At 36.6% G+C, this 25,390-nt stretch overlaps 1 protein-coding gene across 2 annotated transcripts in view; it reads left to right on the top strand.

The window, feature by feature from the left end:
- Wnt2 (Wnt oncogene analog 2) overlaps nt 1-25,390 on the top strand; it is a 662,858-nt gene that overhangs the window by 619,704 nt on the left and 17,764 nt on the right. For both annotated transcript variants that reach the window (XM_069826005.1, XM_069826004.1), the window contains one exon: nt 75-349. In XM_069826005.1, coding sequence (XP_069682106.1) covers nt 75-349 — 275 coding nt within the window. The remainder of the gene's footprint in view (nt 1-74; nt 350-25,390) is intronic.

The raw sequence follows: 25,390 nt of genomic DNA, 5'->3' as shown, positions 1-25,390 counted from the left end.
TGTGCAGATTCACTTTCCATTAATCTGTTATTCCTTCTTGAAGATAAATGAGTTTTGTGTTTGTGTGCCGGCAGGTAGTCGGGAGGCGGCCTTCACATACGCCATCTCGAGCGCCGGCGTGGCGTACTCGGTGACCGCGGCCTGCAGCCGGGGCAACATCTCGGACTGCGGCTGCGACCCCAGCCACAAGGCGCGCAAGGAACTGGCGCCCGCCGGGTGGAAGTGGGGCGGCTGCAGCGCCGACGTGGGACACGGCATGAAGTTCGCGCGACGCTTCCTGGACGCCCGCGAGATCGAAGGAGACGCGCGCAGCCTCATGAACCTGCACAACAACAAGGCGGGTCGCAAGGTAAGCCTCATGCGGCTCACAGGCCCAGTACCTAAAAGTTTGCTGTAAAACGTGATAAGTCCACTCGCGATAGTAAGAGCCGAGATCATATGAGTCGTTCAGAGCAGAAGTGATGTAAGTCAAAATTGGGTAATGAAGTTTAAAGTAAAAATTCTGCAAAATACAGCGCAAAGTAGCAATTAATATGTCCTTCGTGACTACTAATAGTTTAAATAAATTGAATATTAATTGCTACTTTGTGCTGTATTTTACAGAAGTTTTACTTTAAACCTCATTACCCAATTTTGACTTACACCACTTTTGCTCTGAACGGCTCATTATTATCTATTCAGATTGCTCGGCGTTATAGGCTTTGGCAGTAACAACTTTTATCAGGTTTACTATGCTGCCATCTAGTTGTTACATAAGGAGTCACGTCATAAATCCCATTTGAATTGCATTAGCGACCGTACTGCCATCTCCTGTTCGTTTACGGCAGACGGGTGGCGACCCTGGAGGTTGTTCTCTTCAAAGTGCAACCGATTTTAACATAGGAATGAGCAATCTATATGTGATCTGGGGTAAGAGTGTTGTAAAATTTTGGCACTGTATCGTAAACTCTTTAAAATGCATGTGTGGTATGGAAAAGCCCACAGTTGCCGCTCGAGTGATAGAGTTCCTGGTACAAATTGATCTTCTTTTCAGAGATTACATACTCTTTGTCCATGGGAGTTGACCATTTTCCCTTTAGTTGTAAAGTGCTGGCATTTTTTAAAATAGGATTTATTGTTGGTAACATTATAAAATTCCTTTGCAGAACTAAAAGTTACATTTGTTGGGTTAAAATTTCTGCACATTTAAAGGAGGAAACTAAAATTCTTTCAATCATTTATTATCATAATACACGGCTTCTTAAATTTACTTAGCATACTGAGAATTTGGTCAACGGTTTTCCTAAAACACGCTATGAAATGTTCCATTCATTTCTAGCTTTCTCCCCAAGGGCAGATCTTTCACTGCAAACCTAGCATTCTCCAATATTTCCTATTTTCTGCCTTCCTCTTAGTCTCCTCATATGACCCATATATCTTAATGTAGTCTATCATCTGATATCTTCTTCTGCGCAGAACTCTCCTCCCGTTCATCATTCCTTCCAGTGCACCCTTCAGTAGACACTTTTTCCTCAGCCAGTGACCCAGCCAGTTCCTATTTCTCTTCCTGATCGGTTTCAGCATCATTATTTTTTTAGTTGGTTATTTAACGACGCTGTATCAACTACGAGGTTATTTAACGTCGATGAGATTGGGATATCGAGATGGTATTTGGCGAGATGAGGCTGAGGATTCGCCATAGATTACCTGGTATTCACCTTAGGGTTGGGGAAAACCTCGGAAAAAACCGAACCAGGTAATCAGTCCAATCTCAGCCCGAGCGTAACTTCAGACCGGCAGGCAAGCGCCTTAACCGACTGAGCCACGCCGGTGGCTACATCATTCTTTCTTCACCCTCTTCCCAGCACAGCTTCATTTCGTATTCTGTCTGTTCATTTCACACGTTCCATTCTTATCCATATCCACATTTCAAATGTGTCTATTCGTTTCTCTTCACTTCGTCGTAATGTATTTATTTCTGCTCCATACAATTCCATACTCCACACAAAGCACTCCATTAGTCTCATCCTTAGTTCTTTTTCCTGAGGTCCGCAGAAGATGCTCTTTAAATCTTTTATAAAAAACATTTTTTTGATCTCGTAAAGGAAGCAAAAATGAGCAAAATTAGATTAAACTTTTTTGTTTGAAATATATCAAAGAATAGCCCCTTGAAATTCATGACATTACTTATGATTCAGCCTGTATATAGACTTGAAAAGGATGAATTAAAACATGAATAAAAAAAGGTTAAAAGCTTTAAAAAATGACTTAGAACAGTTTGGAATCTACCTCTTCAATTGTTTTATGAATATCCTTTGCTACCAGAACTTTCGCTAGAAGATCGCACAACGTAGCGTTCTCGACAATGCTATACACGTGCAAAGATGCCGCGATCTTGCAACTATTGCATCTTTGTTTCGCTTTTACCGATTGTGCGCACATTAGTGACCTATACAGTATAATACTGGCATTTAGTGTAATAGCTTCAGGTGCCTTACTAAAAAACGTGAGTCTTACTTAAATTTATAACTTACTCGGTTCACACCTGTGGAGTAGCGGTTAGCGCGTCTGGCCGCGAAACAAGGTGGCCCGGGTTCGATTTTCGGTGGGGGCAAGTTACCTGGTTAAGGTTTTTCCGGGGTTTTCCGTCAACCCAACATGAACAAATGCTGGGTAACTATCGGTGCTGGACTCCGGATTCATTTCACCGGCATTATCACCTTCATCTCATTCAAACGCTAAATAAGCTAAGATGTTGATAAAGCGTCGTAAAATAATCTAATAAAAAACTTACTGGCTCGTCTGTGTTTGTTACAGTAATGCGTCTCGTTTAGGCAGTGAAAACGTAAACAAAATACAGGTAACATGTAGGAGGGGGGGGGGGACGAGCAGAACGATAAACACGAGGGATGCACAAGGTTTTAGTTACAACATTCATGGCGCAGCATTATTTGAAATTATATTTTCCAAAAACACACAAAACAAAAGAACACAAATTGCATACGTTATCATATACACAGTTTAACAAACAAGTAATTGTAACGTTGAAATAATTCAATATAATAAATCAAATTTTGCTACTTTTATGATGTTGCTTTCAAGCAGCATTTTTACGGTCACGAATTTCATTCTCTGTATGACTAACATAATATCACCGTCTTCTGTGGCCGAATTAACAAAACTACAGTATATTGGTCTGAAGTGACAGCACTATTTCCTAAACATAATCATCCCTTCTCAAAGTTCAATTTATTCAGGTACAGTAACACAATTTGATTTGTTATATTGAATTATTTCAACGTTATTGCTTAGATCATATTCATATATGAGACCTTGCCGTCCTGATAGAATAATCAAGACTATTTGTAGTCAACCTGTATATACCTATTATTATATTTACAATTGGTTGTTTGTTAAAATGTGTATATGCAATTTGTGTTCTTTTGTTTTGTGTGATTTTGGAAAATATAATTTCAGTTAATGCTCCGCCATAAATGTTGTAACTAAAACTTTGTGCATCCCTCGTGTTTATCGTACGGCTCGTCCTCTCCCACACGTTATCTGCACTTTGTTTACGTTTTCACTGTGCCTAAACGAGACGCTCTACTATACTTTTGATCTACCTTATAGAACGCGAGTATTTGTGAAAAGTACTTTATGCTTTCTTTTTAATTGTGTTAATTTTACAAAAAATTATAATGCTTCTCAAAAATTTCGTTTTTTATAACTGTAGTTCACTTTTTCTTCCGTTTAGTAGGATTCACGTCTTATATCTTCGAAGATTAGGAATGGCACAATACTCGTTACCTTTATTATAAAATTAATATAATGTTACTTAATGCAGCCTCTAGAAAATAATAGTGGCAGAGGTAAAAAATAGCCTATACACTCAAAATATTCTCCCCAAACTTCATAGTCGCTTACATAAAACATTGGTCCGCTTGAAACCAAAGTTGAGGAGCCTTGCAGTACTACCACATAGCAAAACTATGGTTAAGTAATCCATCCTCAGGAGCTTTCACCACGGTTGAAATTGACATTATGCTTGTCATTACGGAATGCCGTTCCCAGTAACAGGGCTTCAGAGCTAAATCTTTCTGCAGTCAGTTGTTTCTTTTAATCTCGGACACAATTCACTTAATACACCTAACAAAACTTCTGTATCCGTAAAATATGTGTTAAGAGAAGATAGATTTATTCCGGCTAAAAAGCACATGTGTGTGTGGAGCGTTTCGCGATCAGTGTGCATCCGTCACTGGAAAACGGGCTAATTGGCAGCGACCAGAGTCGACAAGGATTGATATCAAGGCTTCCATAAACACGTCTGTACGTGATCAATGGGCACAACTGAACAATGGACAAATAAACAAGGCAGTGGAAAGAGTTATACAGGGGCCGTTAAGGAAGTAGATCCATGTCGATGTAATGGTATATCTCACTGCTTGGCACAGCGTACTGCCTACTTTGCTGAAGAACGTTCCGTGTATAACGATTATAAAACGTGAATGACGCTTCGTTCGTCGCAGGGCTTAGCGTCGCCATTCTATGCCGGATTCTGGAGTTCAAATTCCGGCGAGTCCAAGTGAAATGTGTATATTTTTTACAGGTTTTCTCAGGATTCTCCCGTGCCCTCAGTTAAAATTCAACTTGTCCCCTTTTATTCCGACTTACACACCAGTGCGGATTCATTTGATCGTACACTAGACATTCACAAATGCAGACCTCCCAGGCTGTAGGATCGGCATGACGTAGGGTTACCGTTAAGACATCGCAAGACAGTCGCAAGACTACGGACAAACACCCAGTCTGTGAACGAAAGATAAATTTCTTCCATTTTCTCCAGAGAAGATCGAAACTCGCACGCTGGGAAACATATGCTCTATCCACATAATGACAACGAAGGGCACAAATTTTAATAATAATAATAATAATAATAATAATAATAATAATAATAATAATAATAATAATAATTCCTTACAAATAGCTTTTAAGGATCCCGGAGGTTCTTTGCCGCCCTGAAATAAACCCGCCATAGGTCTGGTCTCTGGCCTGACCAAGCTTAATCTAGTCCAGGGATGTCAAGGTCAGAAGCACGTACTCGATTCTCCGTGCTATAAAGCACTGAGTGGTTGCAATGAATCTATTCTGCAGGCAGTAGCGCTGCTTTTAAGTAATAGCTAATGTGTTACATTCATACAAGATAACAAGAAAGCAAAGCATGTTTTTCAGCTTGTACCTCTCTAATAAATGTAATTAATTATGAAATAGTAAAATTTAATAATAAACATAGACGACTCTTCTTAACTTATACAGTTTCAGATAATAACTACGTTCTAATTAGTTGTTATATAGTTATCGAATAATGCAATTAGCACATAAACGCTGCGTTTGTGTTTTAAACTAAAAAAAGGAAAAGAAATCACAGGACATTCTGCGTATGGTAAAATAAAATACTAGACTACAGCAAATATTTAATAAATACACATATATTCTCTTTGACTTAAGAATAATATATAGATAATGAGACCTATATATTTAATTGCTGTGTAACTATTACATAATCATATACTTATTACAGTCCACACCTATGGAGTAACGGTTAGCGCGTCTGGCCGCATCGTCGCTAACACAGCCTTCTCGTATTATAGATGTAAGAGGTCAACAAACTCTGTCTGTTTCTCTACGCTAATCTCCCTCTCTCGCTACAACGTTGCAATCTGCTCGCATCGTTCAGTGGCTTGAAATTAGTCTTTTTATTAATTAAATTTACACGAAAATTTACACGTTATTGAAATACGCCAAAGGGATAAATTATTCTTTATTAGATTTTCTATCGAAATGGATAAAAATCACAATCCTACTCGCAATAGGTACCGAATAAGAGGGTATTAAACATATAGGAAAAACATTTTTTCTGAGAAAACTATGAACTTTCCACCAATATGGTATTACACTTTTTGTTACATACTCGTACAATATGACCTATTCACTCTGAAAATCTGCAGGGTTTCTTCACTTCCACCTTGTTTATTAGGTCGTCTCGTAAGTATTGTCGGTTTCTTTAAGTTTGTTGTTTGGTAAGATTTTAATTACTTTATTCAGTTGGGAACTGCAATTTACAGGACGTTCCCTATCTGATCCAAAAGTTTGTCGGTCTAATTAAGATACACCCTATATAAAATCACTCACTTTTATTTCTTGCACGCAGAATATTTGGCTGCATTACTCAGTACAAGGATCTTAATAACTGAGTAATAAAACAAGTGACTGCAGCCAATGTATTGAGGGATAATCCAATTAAGTCGGGAAGAGCTCGTGAGTAAGTACCCAATGCGTGAAACTGAAAGTTAATAGAACCCGAGAACAGGTTCTGTTTTACGAGGATTACATAAAAAGCAGCGCTCTTTAGCGAATGTTATGAATGATTTACTAAGCCATCATCCGTAGGATTATGGGTAATAAAGCTCTGTGCAGGTGCATAGAATGTTGAATTTTTCCTTCCTTAAGCTATTGAGTTATCATAGAAACAAGAACGTAGATAGATAATTGTTATCATTGTCACCACCAACACCATCACCACCATTATCATCACAACCACCACCACCACCAATACCATCACCACCACCACCACCACCACTATCATCCATTATCATTGTCATCATCATAATCACAAATGTCAATGATTAGAAAATTAAATGATTTTTTTTCGGGTTCCAAATTTTAAGTATCGAATCCATCTAAAAGAAAGAAAACTGAGGTATAAATCTTGTCCCTCCATGTAGACCAGTGGTCGTCAGCACTCACTGAAATGTGAAAAGGGTAAGCGGAGCCGTCCCGTGTGCCCCGTCGTGCAGCAGGAAAAGGTAGAGAGCATACCCGCTAGCAGCTACGAATGCACCATGGTGCGCTGTGTTCTCCGCGGGCAAGAGACGCTAGCCCCAGGGTGCTCTGTGCTGACGACCGCTGATGTAGACTGTGGAAATTGTGGTATTCTGTTTGTCTTCCTATGAAAAAATACACTCGTAAGATTAAAAATATTGTTATTATTATTATTATTATTATTATTATTATTATTTTTACCATTATTGTTACTATATTATTATTGTTACTATATTATTATTATTATTATTATTATTATTATTATTATTACTATTATTTTTGTCCTCCGCTGTGGAGTAACGTTTAGCATGTCTGACCGTGAAACAGTGGGCCCTAGTTCAAACCATGGTTGAGACAAATTAGGCCTATCTGGTTGAGTTTTTCCGGGGTTTTCCCTCAACCCATTACAGTGGACGCCACCGAATTTGGCGTATGAGTTTTGTTAGTCTGGACTTCAGAGCGAGTTACTAACCTGTGCAGTTCATACGTCTGTCACAAGCTGCATAGGCAGTTCATAGGAGTAAATAAATATACAGACCAAGTACGTATCCGTAGACACTGCTGGATAATCATCTACAAAAAATATACATATATAGCTAACTATAGATATAAAGTATTATGTTATCCTACGCCACTTTGCACAAATCGTATCTAATTGTATTTTTATACTAGATACTGTAAAACTTCGATCGCTGATTTATATTCTAACTCTTCCACCTTGAATATTCTTTCTTCTTCTATGAGCTCTTGTCACAAGATTCGTCGGTATCTACCTTTCGCTGCAGCCAAATTGATTCCCAAACATCCATACTGAGCCCCAATTATCAAAGGGATCCTGGATGGGTGATATTGGAGTTGGTTCCCAGTCATTGAATGGATCAAGGACAGGTTTTATCCTAGTTGACTCCCACATTTTTCTTCCTTAGGATTGCTTGCTTACAACGTAAGAACTACTTCACACAGTTTCTTGTAAATATATATATATATATATATATATATATATATATATATATGTTTAAAAATTAAATTTGTTAATAACATCTTTATCTAAAAATTTTAAAATCTTCGAACATGCCTATGGCTAAAAGTATGTCGAATATGTCAACAAAATGTGGGCCTAGAAATTAACAGTATTATTAAAAATCTTCACTTAATATCGGAGAGGAAATTACAGCATGTATGTACTTTAAATATTGAACGACAAATTGCTCCGTTACAGTAATATCTTATTTGTTGTTGAATATACTACTCTTTCTCTTTTTTGACATATTATTGGTCATTTCGTTGCTTCGAAGCTTTATGTAAGTGCTACATTGAATTTATTTTAGAACCTCATGAGGTTCGGATGAGCTAAATAGAATTCCGAATTCAACTTATTGTGAGACGTTTCGCAACAATTTATAGTGCTTTTCGTATCCGAACTAAATGTCGCCCACATTACTGGTGGAAACTAACAGTTTTCTTCGCTGAAAGTATTCAGTAAGTAATCAAAGAACTCGTCCAGGAATCAACTCGAGCCTGATGTAAACATGGATAGGAGACACAACGGGAATCAACAGGACGTCATTCATGCAGCTTTAGGAATCAATCCGGACGCAGCCCTATCTTTCTATTAAATTTAGTTTTCTTCCACTCGAAACTAAGTTTCGTTTACAGTTTGTTGTAAAGCTACTGACACTGCCTTGGAATCTAATTGCGTCCTAGTCTTTTGACTGTTGGGACTATTACCTCCTATGTGTAAATATTCTTAGTAGTATTAATACGTCGAATAGCATATTTATTACATCTTTCCTCTTTAAGATTGCCAGTAATTTTAATGTCACCTCAAAATCTGAGACAGCGACTAAGGAAAAGAACTTCACCCTCTCTTTTGTTAGCTTATTTTACATGATATAAATAATCATGATAATGATATAATGAATACAGTTTGTTTTGTAATTTGGCTGGCACTAAATTGCCACTGTACTTATAATTTATAATAAAAACCCATTAAATTGTTACTATAAAATATTACAATATTTATTAGATCATACAGCAACTTTATATGGAGTTGTTGATTGCAAATTTTTTCTACGTCACACTTTAGAAGTTAGATTTTGAAGTTAAATATTCAGTTCCGCCACTTTTATATTAAAGACGCAAGCACGACTGATCTATTGGGACTGGAATATTTAGTATTGAACTGTTCGAGGTCTAAATGTATCGCATTTATGTTTATATTTCTAAGACATGTGTATACATTCTTTTGAAAACGTTTTTTTTTTTTTTTTTTTTTTTTTTTTTTTGTTTTTTTTTTTTGTTTTTACGAAGCAGCCTTAAGGAAAGGTCGCATATTTGTGGCTTGATAAAACATTTCAGAAACTCTTCTGTCTTCCAAGAAAATTCCACTGTCGTAATGCAAACCTATAATAACACGAAAGTAAACTCTTAATGGTCTATATTTATTAGGCCTCGCATAAAAATTTCTCTTTCAACAAATCATGATGAATGCTTGCGGTCCAAGGTTGATTTCCCCTTAAGGGATTGAGTGGTGGCTCAATTCTCAAAACCACAACTCTGCAAACACGTCTAGAGGAAAACCACAATCCCACATAAGAATGATTTCCATTAAAACTTTATTTTTTTGTCTATTTACTGAGAAATTTCAATTACCTAGGCCCATGTTTTTTATTCATTTATTTTTCGCATTGTATAGTTGCCACTATATTTCTAAATTGGCTTATTAGCATTTTTGTTCTCACGAAGTTATCTCCATGCGATGCTTTGTCACGCTCTGGACGTACCACGGCCTGACAGACAGAATAAACAACATGTCTGCCACTGGACGTCTCTACTGTAGCGTCTATATAAATCCTTCTGCTTCAGGGCTACCGAGCCTTGTAATAGGGTTTCATGACAAGAGAGATTGAGATTATGTACAGCATCTCTCGTTTAATGTTATGTAACTTCAAAAGTTCTTGCAGAGTCATTTAACAATCTAGCGATCAATCAACGCTTAAGTGATTGCTAATCTAGTATTTTGTAGTAGATTATAATCTTCAAGTAATGGAAAATAATAAGAAAATATGAATTAATTTTCTAAAATGTGTTTAAATGTATAAAAGAAATTCATTGTAGGCCTATGCTTCGCAGGTCAATTAAGATGTTACTGTTGCAATATTGTGATAACACCACAGTCTAGTATATACAGTCACGAAGGTCAATACGTAGTAAATATGCATCCACAGATAGTTGCTAACCACTAGGATCGCTAATATCGCCTCATTACAGACAATGCGAAATAGTACCGGCACAGTCTATTGTTCCTAGCACCCTCACAACTCAAGCTTCGTGACTGTATATACTAGACTGTAATAACACTGTTTTCCTATTCTGCCACCTCCTTGTCTTTTTCCTCCTGTTCTGCAACCTCCTCCTATTTTTATATTTTTGCTGCTAATTGTGTTCAACCACTTACCTCTTCCTCTACTTCGTCTTCCTCCCTGTCTTACCTCAGATCTCTCTTCTCTTCGTCTTTAGTTTTTTTCTCTTTTTCCTTTATTCTCACTCTTACAGTTATTCTTTTCCTTCACCGTCTCGTTCTCATTGCTCTTTTCTCCCGGGTCTTTTTCGAGGACTTTCATACACGTAATGGGATTTACCCGAAGCCCAATCTCGTTTATCCTTTCATTATACCGCTAAAAGGATACGTGAGATCACCATGATTTTGGAACTCCTGAGATCCTTCTGTAATAAAAAGTAAGTTGCGTGTAATGTTTTGTGAAATAGAAATACGTACATTCTTTAATTTCTCATTACAACATGTATTAAAAGAATGCATTGTGTTATAATTACTTTTACTTCATTTTTATTCTACTTGAGTTTTTTAATGTACTTCACTCCCACCCCCCTACTAGTAACCTTCCAACAGTCCTACACACAGTACTACGTCGCATCCCGGTTTCCCCACCCGCTTCTTCTCGCCCCTCTGTAAAGGCTAGTGGCTGGGCTGTCTTAGCTCTTTTCTGAAAAGATTAATTTCTGTTAGAAATTGGACGTCTGCGTAATATTATACAACTGTTCGAATGAATAATTTTATCTTTTCGGATCGGGCAGAAGTGAAAATTGAATTTACAGAACGTAAGGTACTCTTTTATAGAGCAGGTACAGAATTATTTCAACATGAGTTACTAGTACGAAGGACGAAACTGGTAATTGGAATTAGGTGCAATAGTCTATAGTGCGATAATATGCACAAAATAACTGAAGCCTGTATCGAAATGAACGGCCACACATTTTCAAAAATGTGTTTAAATATCCAAATTATGATTATTTTTCAATGTAACTTCATTCTCTATAGGCCTATTGTACGCTAATCTGCTGTAGACAGTATAATATACACTGCATAATGAATACGTTCGAATGGATAGCTTAGTTCGTTAGTAAAAATATTTATTGTTAATACAGTACTGTATTTTTATTAAACAAAAACCTAATGAAAATTATAAAACTCAAAATCGCGATATTTCTTGGTTTAGGTAAATGGATGAACTACTTTTCTTCCCTCCTATACCTAGTAAAGTGATTTGTTTATATTTTACCCCAGTATCATCGAACTCCAGTCGTGGACGGGGGTAGCAAACGGTGTTTCCGGTTCTCAACCGTTAATCCAAAGGTATAGGCAGGTTAATATTAGAAATGTTAGTAAAGAATAAAATGATGTCCCTGTATATAGAGTGGGAATGATAAATACATATTGAAGGGAGCAATAGAATACATTAAAATAAATAAAACCCATTATGAGTTTTGCAAATAAATGAATGGTTAACATTAGAAAATTAAGCTTAAAGTCTACGTAGTTTGGCAACAGCGCATCGCCGGCTCACCTACGAATATAGCCTACACACGAACTCATGTGTGAAAAACAGCATTGTGTCTCCTAGTCACTGCAGCAGGGTTGCTAGACTTCCTATAGGCTGGAAATAAGAAAAGGTTTTAATCTTTTTATTTAATTTGTAATTAAACCTTTAATTTCATTGAGAAACTGCAGACGGATAAACCATTCTTTATCAGTAAAGGTAGGAATTAATGCCACAACATGAGTATATTAGGTTTGTTGTGTTACGTCATGAATGACGTGAAGCCTAAGGTATAGCCAGGTTACAACTGAAATATGTTGTGTATCGCAGCAATTGAATGGAAGGATATGTTTCTCGTGCGTACAACGTACGCTCTATGCATACCTAACCTTGTAGTCTCTGAGGGTAAATCCCTATCTTTACTTATCAGTTTCTGAAATGCTAAGAATAAAAATCAGAATTGTGTGAATAGTACTTGTCGAGTAAAATATTGACATTAGAGAAATATATATATATATATATATATATATATATATATATATATATATATATATATATACACATATCTGTGTGTGTTTTTTTCTTCTGAGAAAATGAGCTGTTGTAATCTACACAGTTATATTATTTCACTCTATGTGTTTTTTGTGCTTGTGTGTATGTAGCTCAGTTGGTAAAGTGCTAGTACGTTCAACTAGAGGTCCCGGGATCGATTCCCGGCTTCGGAACAATTTTTCCCTTGAAATTATTCAAGTCTGCTTCACAGGACTTCACTAAACTTGCATAATATATACGTTACTGTAGGTACGTTAACAGAAAACCACAATTTCAAGTCACACAGAGTTTGTGTGTCTGGCGTCTTGTCAGCCCACTCGAGTTGTGTGGATATAAGGGGGAAAATTGAGACGGTGTCAGGTGAAGTTCCTGGGTAGCTCAGTTGGTAGAGCGCTGATACGTTTAACCAGAGGTCCCGGGATCGATACCCCGGAACAATTTTTCCCTTGAAATTATACTATTCTCACTATTCAATAACTATACAAGCAGCCACACGAATAAGCAGAGACGAGTCTAAGCTTTTCGTTACTACTGTATTATGATCCATTTACACCTAATTTGTACTCAAAGTAACCATACGCAGGACTCCAGTCATCACTAGACATCGGATGTTTAGGCACTAAAAATTGCAGTTTTAGGCGCCTAAAATAAGCTCAAAATTTGTAAAATTAGGCTCTATTTTAATGAAAATAGGCATTTTAGGCACATCAAGGTATCATACTTATTTCTTTCACTGAAATTTTTAGTTATACACTAAAATACGCACAAAAAGTATGTTTAAACATTAAAAAAGAATACTATATTATATTTATAAACAGAGCTGCACAAATTTAATATATTGAAACTAATGAAATAATGATTATTGATATCAAGATTACTCATTTTAAGTTATTGAAATTCAGTTCCATGCTCAGACTTTATTATAATTATCTGCACAGTACACCACCAGAATTTTTTCTAAATTCTCCACAGTTAACCTTTGCCTTTTGTCACTGAGAATCATTTTGAAAGCAGAAAAACTTCTTTCAACCGAAACTGATGCGAGAGGCGCAAATTTTAAATTAGGTACAATAGAAACATCAATACTTACTGGAACATTTACACTTTCCCCCGATATCACTCTTGATACTTTTTCCTACAATGAAAATCCTACATTCTTATTTAATACGTTGTCCCACTTATTTTTAACTTTTTTCCCAGTTTCGCCCAAAGCAGAATGTATGTTCACTTGAGCTTCCTTTACTATTGCTATTTGGCTACAAAGAGATTGTTTTTCACGTTCTAATTGTTCAATGCTTGCAGGTATGAAAGAAAAGTTTGATGTTATGTAGGCAATATCGTTTTTCACTCGTGAGTCATTCAGACAATCTTTCACTGCTTTCACACACGCTGCACTATCAGTTTCAGGTAATTTATCAATAACTGTGACCACTTCTTTAAAATACTTAGAATAATACACCACTGACTGAATCCAGGTTCCCCATCGTGTAACAACCGGCTGAGGTGGGAGTGGGATATCTGGAAAGTTCTCTCTGAATATTGAAATCCTGGATGGAGCTTTACAAAAACATTTTTTTTTTTTTTTGTGTTAGAAATAAACGAATTGACAAAAGGAAATTCATTTCGGATTGTTTCCGAAACCTGTGAAGGCCATATGCTAGACAGGTTACATGCGTGAGGTTAGGATAAAATGTTTTAAGAAGTGGAGCTGCAGCAACCATGTATGAGGCAGCATCAGTACAAAACAACAGAACTTTAGAATCGTCTATATTACCTGAGTATAAAGACTGTAGGATTTTATTTACAAAATAAGCAATGGCTTGGCTATTCACTTTCGAAAGTTCCTTAACACATACGAGGTGTGGAATCGAAGGTCCATCAGGACTAAGTTTTCCTACTACCATATTTGCTATATACCTATTCATAGGATCTGAGGTTTCATCCACAGAGACCCATATGTAAGAATCACCTATATCCTCCCGAATTGAAGCTAAAGTTTCATTGTATATTCTGTCTAAGTAATTTTTTCTTGGGGTCGACTCAGATGGGATATTTTGTTTGCAGTATTTTTGTAAAAACCGGATTTTCAATTGTATTCCAGGGAATGTTAGCAGCAACAAACGCTCTGGTTAAATCAGCATAGAAATTGCTGCTGAGATTGGATGAAGTAGGCTGTGTTAGTAAAGTTTGTTGCAGTTGATTTTTCTGCTGAGCTTTAGCCTTATGAGCCGCTCCTTGCAAATGCTGCTTTAGGTGGCACTTCTTTTCTTGCGAAATCTAAAAATGTAAAGTAAACTGAATTAAAATAAAATCATAATTGTTGTATTGCCGTATTTCTATCACAGAGTTAGTGGGTTCGAACAATCAAAATTTTAATGACCTGCAAATACTTTAACTATCGGAATTTAAAAGGTTAAAGTGTAGTGGTCTTAAAAAGAATTATACCTCAGGATAGCTCAGTCAATGTATAAATATTATAGGCCTACTCATTAAAATTAATAGAATTTATATATTTCAACTATTGTTACATACCTGTTTGCTACAAATCTTGCAGAATATTATTTTTCTATCATAAGTGAATTCTGAATATTCTGTTAGCCATTGCCGGATCAATGTAGATTTTGCACTTATATTTTTCGGCATTATCGCGTTAAACTTCACAGGAAAACGTCCTACCGCTCAAAACTTCTCAACACAAATAAGGTGAGGGAAAGAGCAACTGTTAACGAGCATTCAAATGAACCGTTGTTATTGAGATTCAATTGGACAAAAATACAAAGTTCCACTTATTGTTGCATTTCCTGGTAGTGTTAACACTAGGAGGGCCATTCTTTTAAATATTTTGTAACGGTTTACCCTACTAATTCGCAGTTTTACGACTTTTTATAAATATTTCAAAAACACTCTTTCTCCAAAAATTGTGATTTTATGACACTCTGAAGGGCAGTACAGCTAATCGGTTTCAGACCGAAAACAGTCATTTTTACAGTATAGTATATCTCTGAATCGGTAGCAGCACATGTTGTGATTGTTGCCTGCTTCAAAACTAAGGTTGGTTCTTTGTCGGCATTTATGCCTCCAAACATGTTAAATTCGGTGAAATCTATTGCGAGTATCGTGAGATTCAAAACATTTTGTTTCCTTTATCAATGGTTTCATGGCCGGTGTGAAGCAAACTTTCCACTTTTTAAATGCCTTAAATTTCGCAGTGAATGTATGTATAAATTATAAAAAGTAAGAGTAAAATGCGAAACTAGGCATTTTTAGGCGAATATTAACAAATTAGGCTCTAATAACCGTTTTAGGGCATTTTAGGGCACTATAAAACTCTTTGAATACCTTTCAATTTCCATGAAACACAAATATTAATAATTATTTTTACTTTTCTCCTAAAGAAACAAAATAGGCATTTGCCTTAGAATCCGATGTCTGGTCATCACACACTGTAAAAACATAGAAGCATGACAATGATTGACTTTATTTAGTGTTCGAAGGAGGAAAAATTTTTCTTAAGTCATTGTGATTAGTAAATTTATCACAAACATGGATTTCACCGTAGGTATGACTAAATATAGATCCAGGAAGCGAACCGGATACATCGGTTACTCTTGGGAAAACGTAGCATGATGACAACTGCCGATTATCTCTGAAGCAGCGTAACTTATCCATCTGTGCATTTTGGGTATGAGTGAATCACATGTTCAGGTATAAATTATCATTGTATATTCCATCTCTAATTCACCGCTGTCATTTTCTCTATCAATTATCTGTCTGGCCTGTTTCCTGTGCACCCATATCGTAATACAATCGTGAATACAAACACATAAACCAAATAGTACACTCCTCCTCTCCTACTCTCAGCGTTTCTTCCAGTGATGAGAAACTACCTGAACTTCAGTTACCTCTCATTTCAGCCAAGGACTCTTTGCGGTTCCAACAGATTGTCTAAGAAGTCAGTTAACATTGATACTCGTTTCGTTAATGATACAGATTCTAAATAAATGTAGATATTTCTAAGGAAAGCGTTATGACAACTCTATATATAATTACGTTTTTAAATATAAATAACATCCACAGAAATTCTCAACACACAACTCAATTTCAGAACACACACACTCTTTGACTTTACATTACACTACACAAACACACCCCCGCAGGAAAAACAAACAAAAGGCGCCAAGACCAGCAACAACCAGTTCTGAAGATGGCCGATAACAGGCTGAAACATGTTAATGAAGTAATGTAAAATTTAACACGAGAAAGACACATAGTATATAGGTCTTAGACCCTACGATTTGCTTTGAACGAGACACGAATCAAGCACTGCAGATAAATGATGACAAGCGAGCTAAATATCTACCTTGTCTTCCATACCTCAGTGAAAAAATATGGCATTTCGCTTTACAACTGGGATGTTACAGGCTTACTATTTGGAGCGAGGGGTTGTTTACCAAAATTTACATGTAATATTCTTAAATCCTTTAAAATTCCCTTTTATGAGATTCAGAGAATTGTAATGGAAATTCTGAAGGCCTCTCTTCTAATTCTACACTATCATCTATATGTTAACACGTAAATTTTTGTTTTAATTTACAAATCGAATCATTATTTTGCTCGTTTCATTTCCCTATCTTTTATGTTTGTTAAATTCGGATCCCAGTGGTCAACCTCACTTGAGGACGGATGATTTAAAATAAACCTTAGTAATATTAAATGTTGTGTAATCAAGATGTATTATCCAAACGGTCAAGTTTACTCCAGTTTACGATGTGGAAAATAGTTCATTTGAAGGGAAATAGGGAAGGAGTGCACCACACGATGTAACCTATAAGGTCTTCCCTAAAAAAATCCTTGCCTTCCCCCAAGCAAAAACTGAAATGATGTCATTGTTACACATAGGATTACCACTACAAGTTCCCGTTCTCCTCAGATTTGTTTACGTTGAAGTACGTTTACGTTGAAGTACATCACCAGTAAGCCAACTATGATCCTATAATTGGAATTTTACAATATCAAGGTATTATGAGTAGCTATACTGGCTGTTTACAGACGATGAGTTGGTGTTAATATAACTATGGCAGAATAAGAATTATAATGTAGTACAGCTAAGTTCACGATGGTGGAAACCTGCCTCACAGTCGCTTTTCTCAGTCATAACGAATCATTATCTACCGTGAAAGAATCCTGGCTCCTCTGGTAACAACTTCTGTTGTTTAAATGCGGCTAAATTTTCTGCAGAAATTATCAACCAAATTTATACTCCTCACGGCAACTAGTATATATAAACCAAAATTACTGTTAGAGATATTTAACAGATGGAAGGTCGTTCCAAAAAAGAATGGGTATTACGGTGAAGACACATATGTTCCCAATATATTTTTCGTATTTTTTAGAAATATTTTATATTGTTTGAAGTAAATTGCCCAATGTATAGGCCTATGCCTGATTTCAAATACAGATTCATTATCTATCATTATAAACTATATTTAATGTACTTTTCGAACGAATTTTTTAACTGAATAGAAACATTAATACTATGTGTCGTCATATTCTTCAGTTTGTCGACTAAAATAATGGCCGACTTCCTTGTCATTACTTGTTTATCAGAATAAAAAATGTGTGTACTACTTCCCAGAACAGCAGGAAGACTGAATTTATATGATAGGAATATATTCACTCACTTGTAATTATTATTATTATTATTATTTTTATTTATTTATTTATTTACTTATTTATCCAATGACAGGTACTGAGAATTACATCTTTGACCTAAACACAAATGTTTAGGGCCCAGATGGGACACAAAGCAAGGATCGACATCAGTGCTAGGTTAGTAACATCATTATACTAAGGCAAGGCTGATCGTATTAGGAAGTTTAAATGCAGAAAACAAAGAACGGACATTGTAAAATGTTCCTTTGTAGCGAACGGCGTGGCTCAATCGGTTAAGGCGCTTGCCTGACGGTCTGAAGTTGCGCTTGGGCAGGGGTTCGATCCCCCCTTGGGCTGATTACCTGGTTGGGGTTTTTCCGAGGTTTTCCTCAACCGTAAAGTGAATTCCAGGTAATCTTTGGCGAATTCCGGCCTCATCTCGCCAAATATCATCTCGCTATCACCAATCTCATCGACGATAAATAACCTCGTAGTTGACTTATTATTTTATTTTGGTAGGTTATTTTACGACGCTTTATCAACATCTTAGGTTATTTAGCGTCTGAATGAGATGAAGGTGATAATGCCGGTGAAATGAGTCCGGGTCCACCACCGATAGTTACCCAGCATTTGCTCATATTGGGTTGAGGGAAAACCCCGGATAAAAACGTCAACCAGATAACTTGTCCCGGCCCGGAATCCAACACGGGCCACCTGGTTTCACGGCCAGACGCGCTAACCGTTACTCCACAGGTGTGGACTCTCGTAGTTGATACAGCGTCGTTAAATAACCAACTTGAAAAATTTTCCTTTGTTAACCGCACAATATTAGACTGGAACAGCTTACCTGCGGCATTCTTTCAGGGTGGTCCTCTCAAAATCAATATGTTTAAGGAAAGATTAAGAAGATTAGACTGAAAATTTAATTGTAGGTGCAGTGTAATTATCTACGTTGTGTCATATAATTAAGTTTATATGTAATAAATTAAGTTGATATGTAATCAATTAAGGTGACTTGTAATTCTTAAGTTGATAATAGGTTTAATAGAAGTACTTATAAATTAGGTTAACTATAGCATAGTTTTTGTTTATAGTTCTAGGTTTATTGCATTTATTTATTTATTTATTTATTTATTTATTTATTTATTTATTTATTTATTTATTTATTTATTTATAGGAATTAAATTTATATATTTTTTTATTTTATTGCTGTAAATTATGGTAAGTTTATTACTGTAATTATTGTAATGTTATTATTGTATATTATATGTCACTACCACCGGGTGTATACCCAGTTGTAGTGTTAATACATGCATACATACATACATACATACATACATATATACATACATACATACAATAAGGAATACTAAACTTATTAAAAATATTAACCTAGCCAAAACATTTTAGTATTTCATTCATGTGTTCCAGCATTCATCTTCTAACATTGCATATATTGTACAGCCTGTTGTGAACCGTTCCGCATCCAAGAAACGTCCATCTAGGAAACTTAATTGCAGTTTTATGTTTTTGTCCGCATATATACATCACGAGTACCTCTGTCTCAATTAAAAAGGATTTATTGAAAACACCCCGAGGGTCTCTGTCACAAGGATAACATCCTGCGCATGTAAAACCTTCGAGATATCACGCAAAGATTTCAGGAAGAAGGAGGGGGCTTCCAGCCACAACAAGAACAATCAGTTTAATAACGTTCTGTGCCATTAGCACAGCCTCTTGTCTGTCTCTCAAGTGCAGTCCATTTCTGACGTCTGGGCCTCTATTTGCAGATTATATGCAAACAACGGGGAAGTACAACTTCCTCGGCCTTCGGCGTTATTTTATTCCATCCTAAATCATATTAATCCATTCAAGTCCTCAAGCACAGACCAACATGTAAACACATTAAAACATGAGTGTACATACATGACTTTGTCAAGCCACGTAGATTTGTGAAAGGCTATGGTCTCATTATATTACAGAAAGAATAATTCTATATTAGTACCTAAATTTCTCGTACAAATTTTAGATGAAATGGGGAAGTTGCAATTATTTTCCTTATACTAAGTATCCGAATTTCGCATATTTATATCCCGCTGTTGTCAATAAATTTTTATGTGGTGAGAATCGGTAGAACGGAGAAAAATTCTCTCCGGCACCAAGATTCGAACTCGGGTTTTCAGCTCTACGTGTTGACGCTTTATCCACTAAGCTAGGGGTTCCCAAGCTGCGTGTCGCGCAGCCCCATGGAGTGTGTCGCGACATTTTGGAATTGAAAATTATATTTTATGCCATCCATAAAGTTTTTTTACAACGCATTTTTAATTTACAACGAAGTCTTTGATATGGTACATTTCATTTTGAGACAGACTTTACCAATGAAACGTGAACACCTGCAACAATGCTCAGTTTAATTTTTCTGCCTGGCGATAATTCGAATGAAAGTGAACACCTGCAACAATGCTTAGTAAGTTTACTCTTCCCACTTAGCAATAAACAGAGTTTAGAATCGCGAGAACATATTGGTCAATTTCAGTATACCTATAATTAATTAAAAATGCTTTATTTAGATTTTATCATGGACAAATTTTTAAATCGGAAAATACAATCTGAATCAAGTTCTAGGTTAGAGGACAGCAGTGCTAATTCAAATAATGTGAGCGAAAATTCCCTTTAGGGTTCACAAAACGTACTGCTTTTCGTAAATATAGCGATGAATATTTGTAATATGGTTTTACGTGGCATGGAGATGAATATGAACAAAATTTCGAGTATCTTATACGCGGAAATATTTTGTCAAATCAGTCGATGGTGCCGAATAAACTGAAAAGACATTTAGAAGTGTCATACTTATGTGAATCAGCATTTTCTATCATCAAAATAGTGAAATATAAACAAAGGAACAGACTGCTGCATCTTGAAGACGATTTACGTTTTGGCCTGTCAACCATAAGGCCACGTATAGAGAAATTCTGTGCAATCCACCAAGCGCAGACTTCACATTAATTTAATTTATTTAATTTATTTATTTAAATTTAAATATACAGAATAAAGAATATAATTACAAACAAACAAGAGAAATAGAAATAAAATAATACAAACAATATAAAAAAGGATATACAGTAGTATTAACAAAATTTGAGACCGAATGAGCAGCGCTCGTTTTCGGTCGCAGTTCAGATATAATATTAATAGGCCTATAAGAGAATATAAAATAAAATAAAATAGGAAATGGAATTAAAATTACAGTTACAGAAATTATATAATTCAATATTAATATAAGAGAAATATAAGAAAATAAAAATAATAATAAAAATAAATAAGTAAAATAAAATAGGAATTAAAATTTAAATTACAATTTAAATTACAGCAGCAATGGAATTATATTATAATATAATATTAACACTAGAAAAGAATAATATCGCACGTGAAAAGTATATGTATATTTCAAAATTATAGAATACAAATATAATATAGGTTGATTAATTCAGACACATAGGCTATAAATTTATTTAATCAAATTTAAGATATTAACACGTTTCTAATTTTCTTGTTATATGTTAGTGGGTTACATGTTTAAATAGGTGAGATTCCAAAAATGAGAATAAGAATCTTTTATCGGACATCCAGCATAGATAGGTTAGATTTTTGACACATACCTTTGTTTTTATCTAATTTTTTTTTTTTTTTTTTTAGATTGCGTGTTAACATCGACCTATGTACAATACTGGATGTCCGACACTAAATAGAAGTTTCGTTATTATTATATTATTATTTTTAATAAAAACAAATAAGTGTGTCGCGATATCACGGGCATTCAGTAAAGTGTGTCGTAGGTCAAATAAGGTTGGGAACCACTGCGACTAAGCCACACCAGATACAAATTCACATGTCGGATTGAATCTCTCTCAGTTTTTAAGTTCCACCTCTCTGTTCCCCTTTGCTGGCCTATCCTGTGTCACAATATGTGATACACTATGTACAGAGGTGAACTCATTCCAAGTGACTAAGTGGCCGGAGTCCGACGGAACAAGGCGCCGTCTTGAATCACAAAGTGATTACTTACGTTTATCATGTTACTATGTAAATGGACCTTTCGAAAAAGCAATGAAAATAGAATGACTGCCAGTGAAATGAAGTTTATGCGCCGAACAGCAGGATACACTAAATGGGATCATAAAAGAAATAAAGACATCCTACAATAACTGCGAATGGAACCTGTACTGCAGTATATTCATCAATATCAAGACAACTGGGTTCACCATGTCAAGCGTATGCCTAGAACAAGGATACCTCGAGCGATTTTGAACTACAGACCAACAGGAAAAAGATCACTGGGTCGCCCTATGAAGAGCTGGCGGGAAAACGTTTGTAGACCGGAACAGTTCTTCTAGGACTATCTCCTGTTAGGGTGGTGGTGGTGGTGGTGATGATGATGATGATGATGATGATGATGTTGCGATGTACCGAAGTACAGAATTCCTGTCAGTCATTTCTCGTCCACGTTGAATTTCAACAGTTAAATAACCACTGTAGTTGAAAGCGTCGTTAAATAAAGTGCTGAAGTTCTCATTAAGACATTGTAATAATGCTACATATAATAACAATCTTGACTCGCCTAAGTGATTTCTTCAGTACAAGGTAAACGGTTTCTTTGTTTTCGAAGTCCTCACAGTCGTTTACCTTGCCTTCTCACAGATACACAGGCCTGTCTCTGTCTGCGGACAGGTGATGCATCCGTTGCAGCATTTGTCATTCTGCAGGCAGAAAAAGTAACAAGTTCCCATCTTCTCAGATTTCATTTGTAGAAGTCGCGGTTAGACCTCGTGTATCTCCCCTACGCCACAAACAGATCTGCTCCACGTCCTCGCTTGTGAGACACGTCGGTTGGAACTTGGCGTCCATTCATAGTATCTTCAAGCAAGAAAGCAAAACTTGAATGAAAACCACGTCGCGGTCAGGGCTACTACTCTAATAATAATAACACTTTTCTACAGAAGTGATAAAATTGTATTTAACTTTGAATTAAAAGAGAATTGTTAAATAGCTAAGGTAGAAAACTTAATTAAAACTGTACACGTTCGTAGATCATCACAGTAGATAGACAAGTAATAAACTTACTTACTTACTTACTTTTAAGGAACCCGGAGGTTCATTGCCGCCCTCACATAAGTCCGCCATTGGTCCCTATCCTGAGCGAGATTAATCCATTCTCTACCATCATACCCCAACTCCCTCAAATCCATTTTAATATTATCCTCCCATCTACGTCTCGGCCTTCCCAAAGGTCTTTCTCCCCCGTCCTCCCAACTAACCCTCTATATGCATTTCTGGATTCGTCCATACGTGCTACATGTCCTGCCCATCTCAAACGTTTGGATTTATTGTTCCTAATTATGTTAGGTGAAGAATGCAACGCGTGCAGTTCTGCGTTGTGTAACTTTCTCCATTCTCCTGTAATTTCATTCTTTTTACAAGCAAACATTCTGAGGGGGGGGGCAGATAAAAAAGTTAATGTCAAAATAAGTGCTTTTTTAAATTTTGGCCACTCGACCGCAGTTACGAGGGCCGTACAAAATTAAGTTCGCTAGGGGGCCTTAACAGAAATAAAACACCATTTTCATTGGACAAATTTACTGGAACAGCCTCAGCAGTTGTTGAGCTATTTTTCAACATATTCCCCACCGGAATGGAGACATTTGTCATATCATGGGATCGACAGAGAGGTGCAGTCGGCTGTCAAACGCTGGTTCCCATCCCAGGCGGCTGACTTCTACGATACAAGGATACAATAATTGATGTCATGGTATGAAAAATGTCTCAATTCCGCTGGGAAATATGTTGACAAATAACGCAACAATTTGCTCTATCTGTTTCAATAGATCTTTCCATGCAATTCTGCTTTTTTTCTGTAAACGACCCCAGGAAAAATCACTTTCTTTACGGCCCTCGTAATTGCGGTCGAATAGCCAGAATTTGTATAAGCATTTCTTTTGACATTATGAACATGATGGAAGAAAAAAAAAATAAATTTTTTATCTACCCCCATCAGAATGTTTGCTTGTTAGCCCCAAATATTTTTCTAAGCACTTTATTTTCAAATACCCTTAACCTCTGTTCCTCTCTCAAAGTGAGGGTCCAAGTTTCACAACCATGCAGAACAACCGGTAATATAATTGTTTTATAAATTCTTACTTTCAGCTCTTTTGAGAGCAGACTGGATGATAAAAGCTTCTCAACCAAATAATAACAGGCATTTCCCAAATTTAAATAAAATAACTGCCCACGCTAAATCCAAATCGCGACATTAGAGCTCTGATAAAGATTATCGAAGAATTGAGCATCCTGCAGGCGAGTAGACAGTGCTCACCCAGTTTGAAAGACAGTTGAGTGCAGAATGTCATCTCTCACATCACGTGACAGCGTAAGGCATTAACGGAGGAAGACAACTATTATTTCAAAGTACGCGTCGTAGTTTTTTCGTACAATGTTCCGAGTAAGTTTCAAATATTGTAACTGTAATAAATATAGCATACCGTACCATCTTAAAGCTTTTCATTGATTCCTTTAACCGGTTCCGGCACGCGGATTTCTCTAGTAATCCTTCGATATAGACTTATTTACTCCTATGTTAAAAATTGCTCCATAACGAACATTTCGTAGTTCCATAGATTCTTTTTCTCTCTGACGAGGAGAGACTGAAGACTTGCACCGCAGCCTGAGACTTATTATGCCGACCTCCTTATTGTGAGATGATTGTTGAAGTCCTTAGGACCGCATTCCTTTAAGTACATATTTTACTGCTTGGTACCATCTTATCGATTCAGCTGCGGCATTCAGGTCTGAAGGAGTCTCTCTATTGATATTCCGCGGCCTCCTTAGAACAATAGCATCTGTTTGAAAATCGCGTACTACATCCCTCTGCATTCTATATTAAGCTAACCTGAAGATCATAGTTCCGTAGATATCGCGATTCACCTTGGTTCCATCTGTCCGAGGGAGATTCACAGCACTGGTGGCTCTCTGGTCTGTAGTAGTCCGCTGTGAAAGCCTCCACTCCTCCCTGGGATCTATGCAGTTCCCCTAAAGATATGCCATCTGTTGAAGCTCCTTGTCGCCCTGAAACTATTGAAGATAATAGATTAAGTTGAAATTAATGAAGGCGAAATGAGTCCGACGTCCAACGCAGAGCAATTTTACTTTCAGTTGTTGAGGGGGGGGGGGGGAACCTCGAAAATACCCAACCACGTAACTTGTTCCAACCAGGATTTGAATGTGGTCCCGCTACTTTCACGGTCAGACGTGCTAACAATTACTCTGCCTGGCTGGGTGGCTTTACGAGGGCTGGACCCGAGACGACTCCTACAGGTGGCCTGGCTGGCATTCGTGAGTCCGACTTTGACAGGTAGACCATCCTGCCTCCATTCTTGATAAAGCCAGCTCCCGCATATGGGTAGTCTGATGAGCCCCAAGACACGGAATTCCAAATC

Source organism: Periplaneta americana, chromosome 5, assembly GCF_040183065.1.
Source record: "Periplaneta americana isolate PAMFEO1 chromosome 5, P.americana_PAMFEO1_priV1, whole genome shotgun sequence".
Lineage (NCBI taxonomy): Eukaryota > Metazoa > Arthropoda > Insecta > Blattodea > Blattidae > Periplaneta > Periplaneta americana.
Note: the sequence above shows the minus strand (reverse complement) of the source record. Positions and strands in the feature narration are given on the sequence as shown.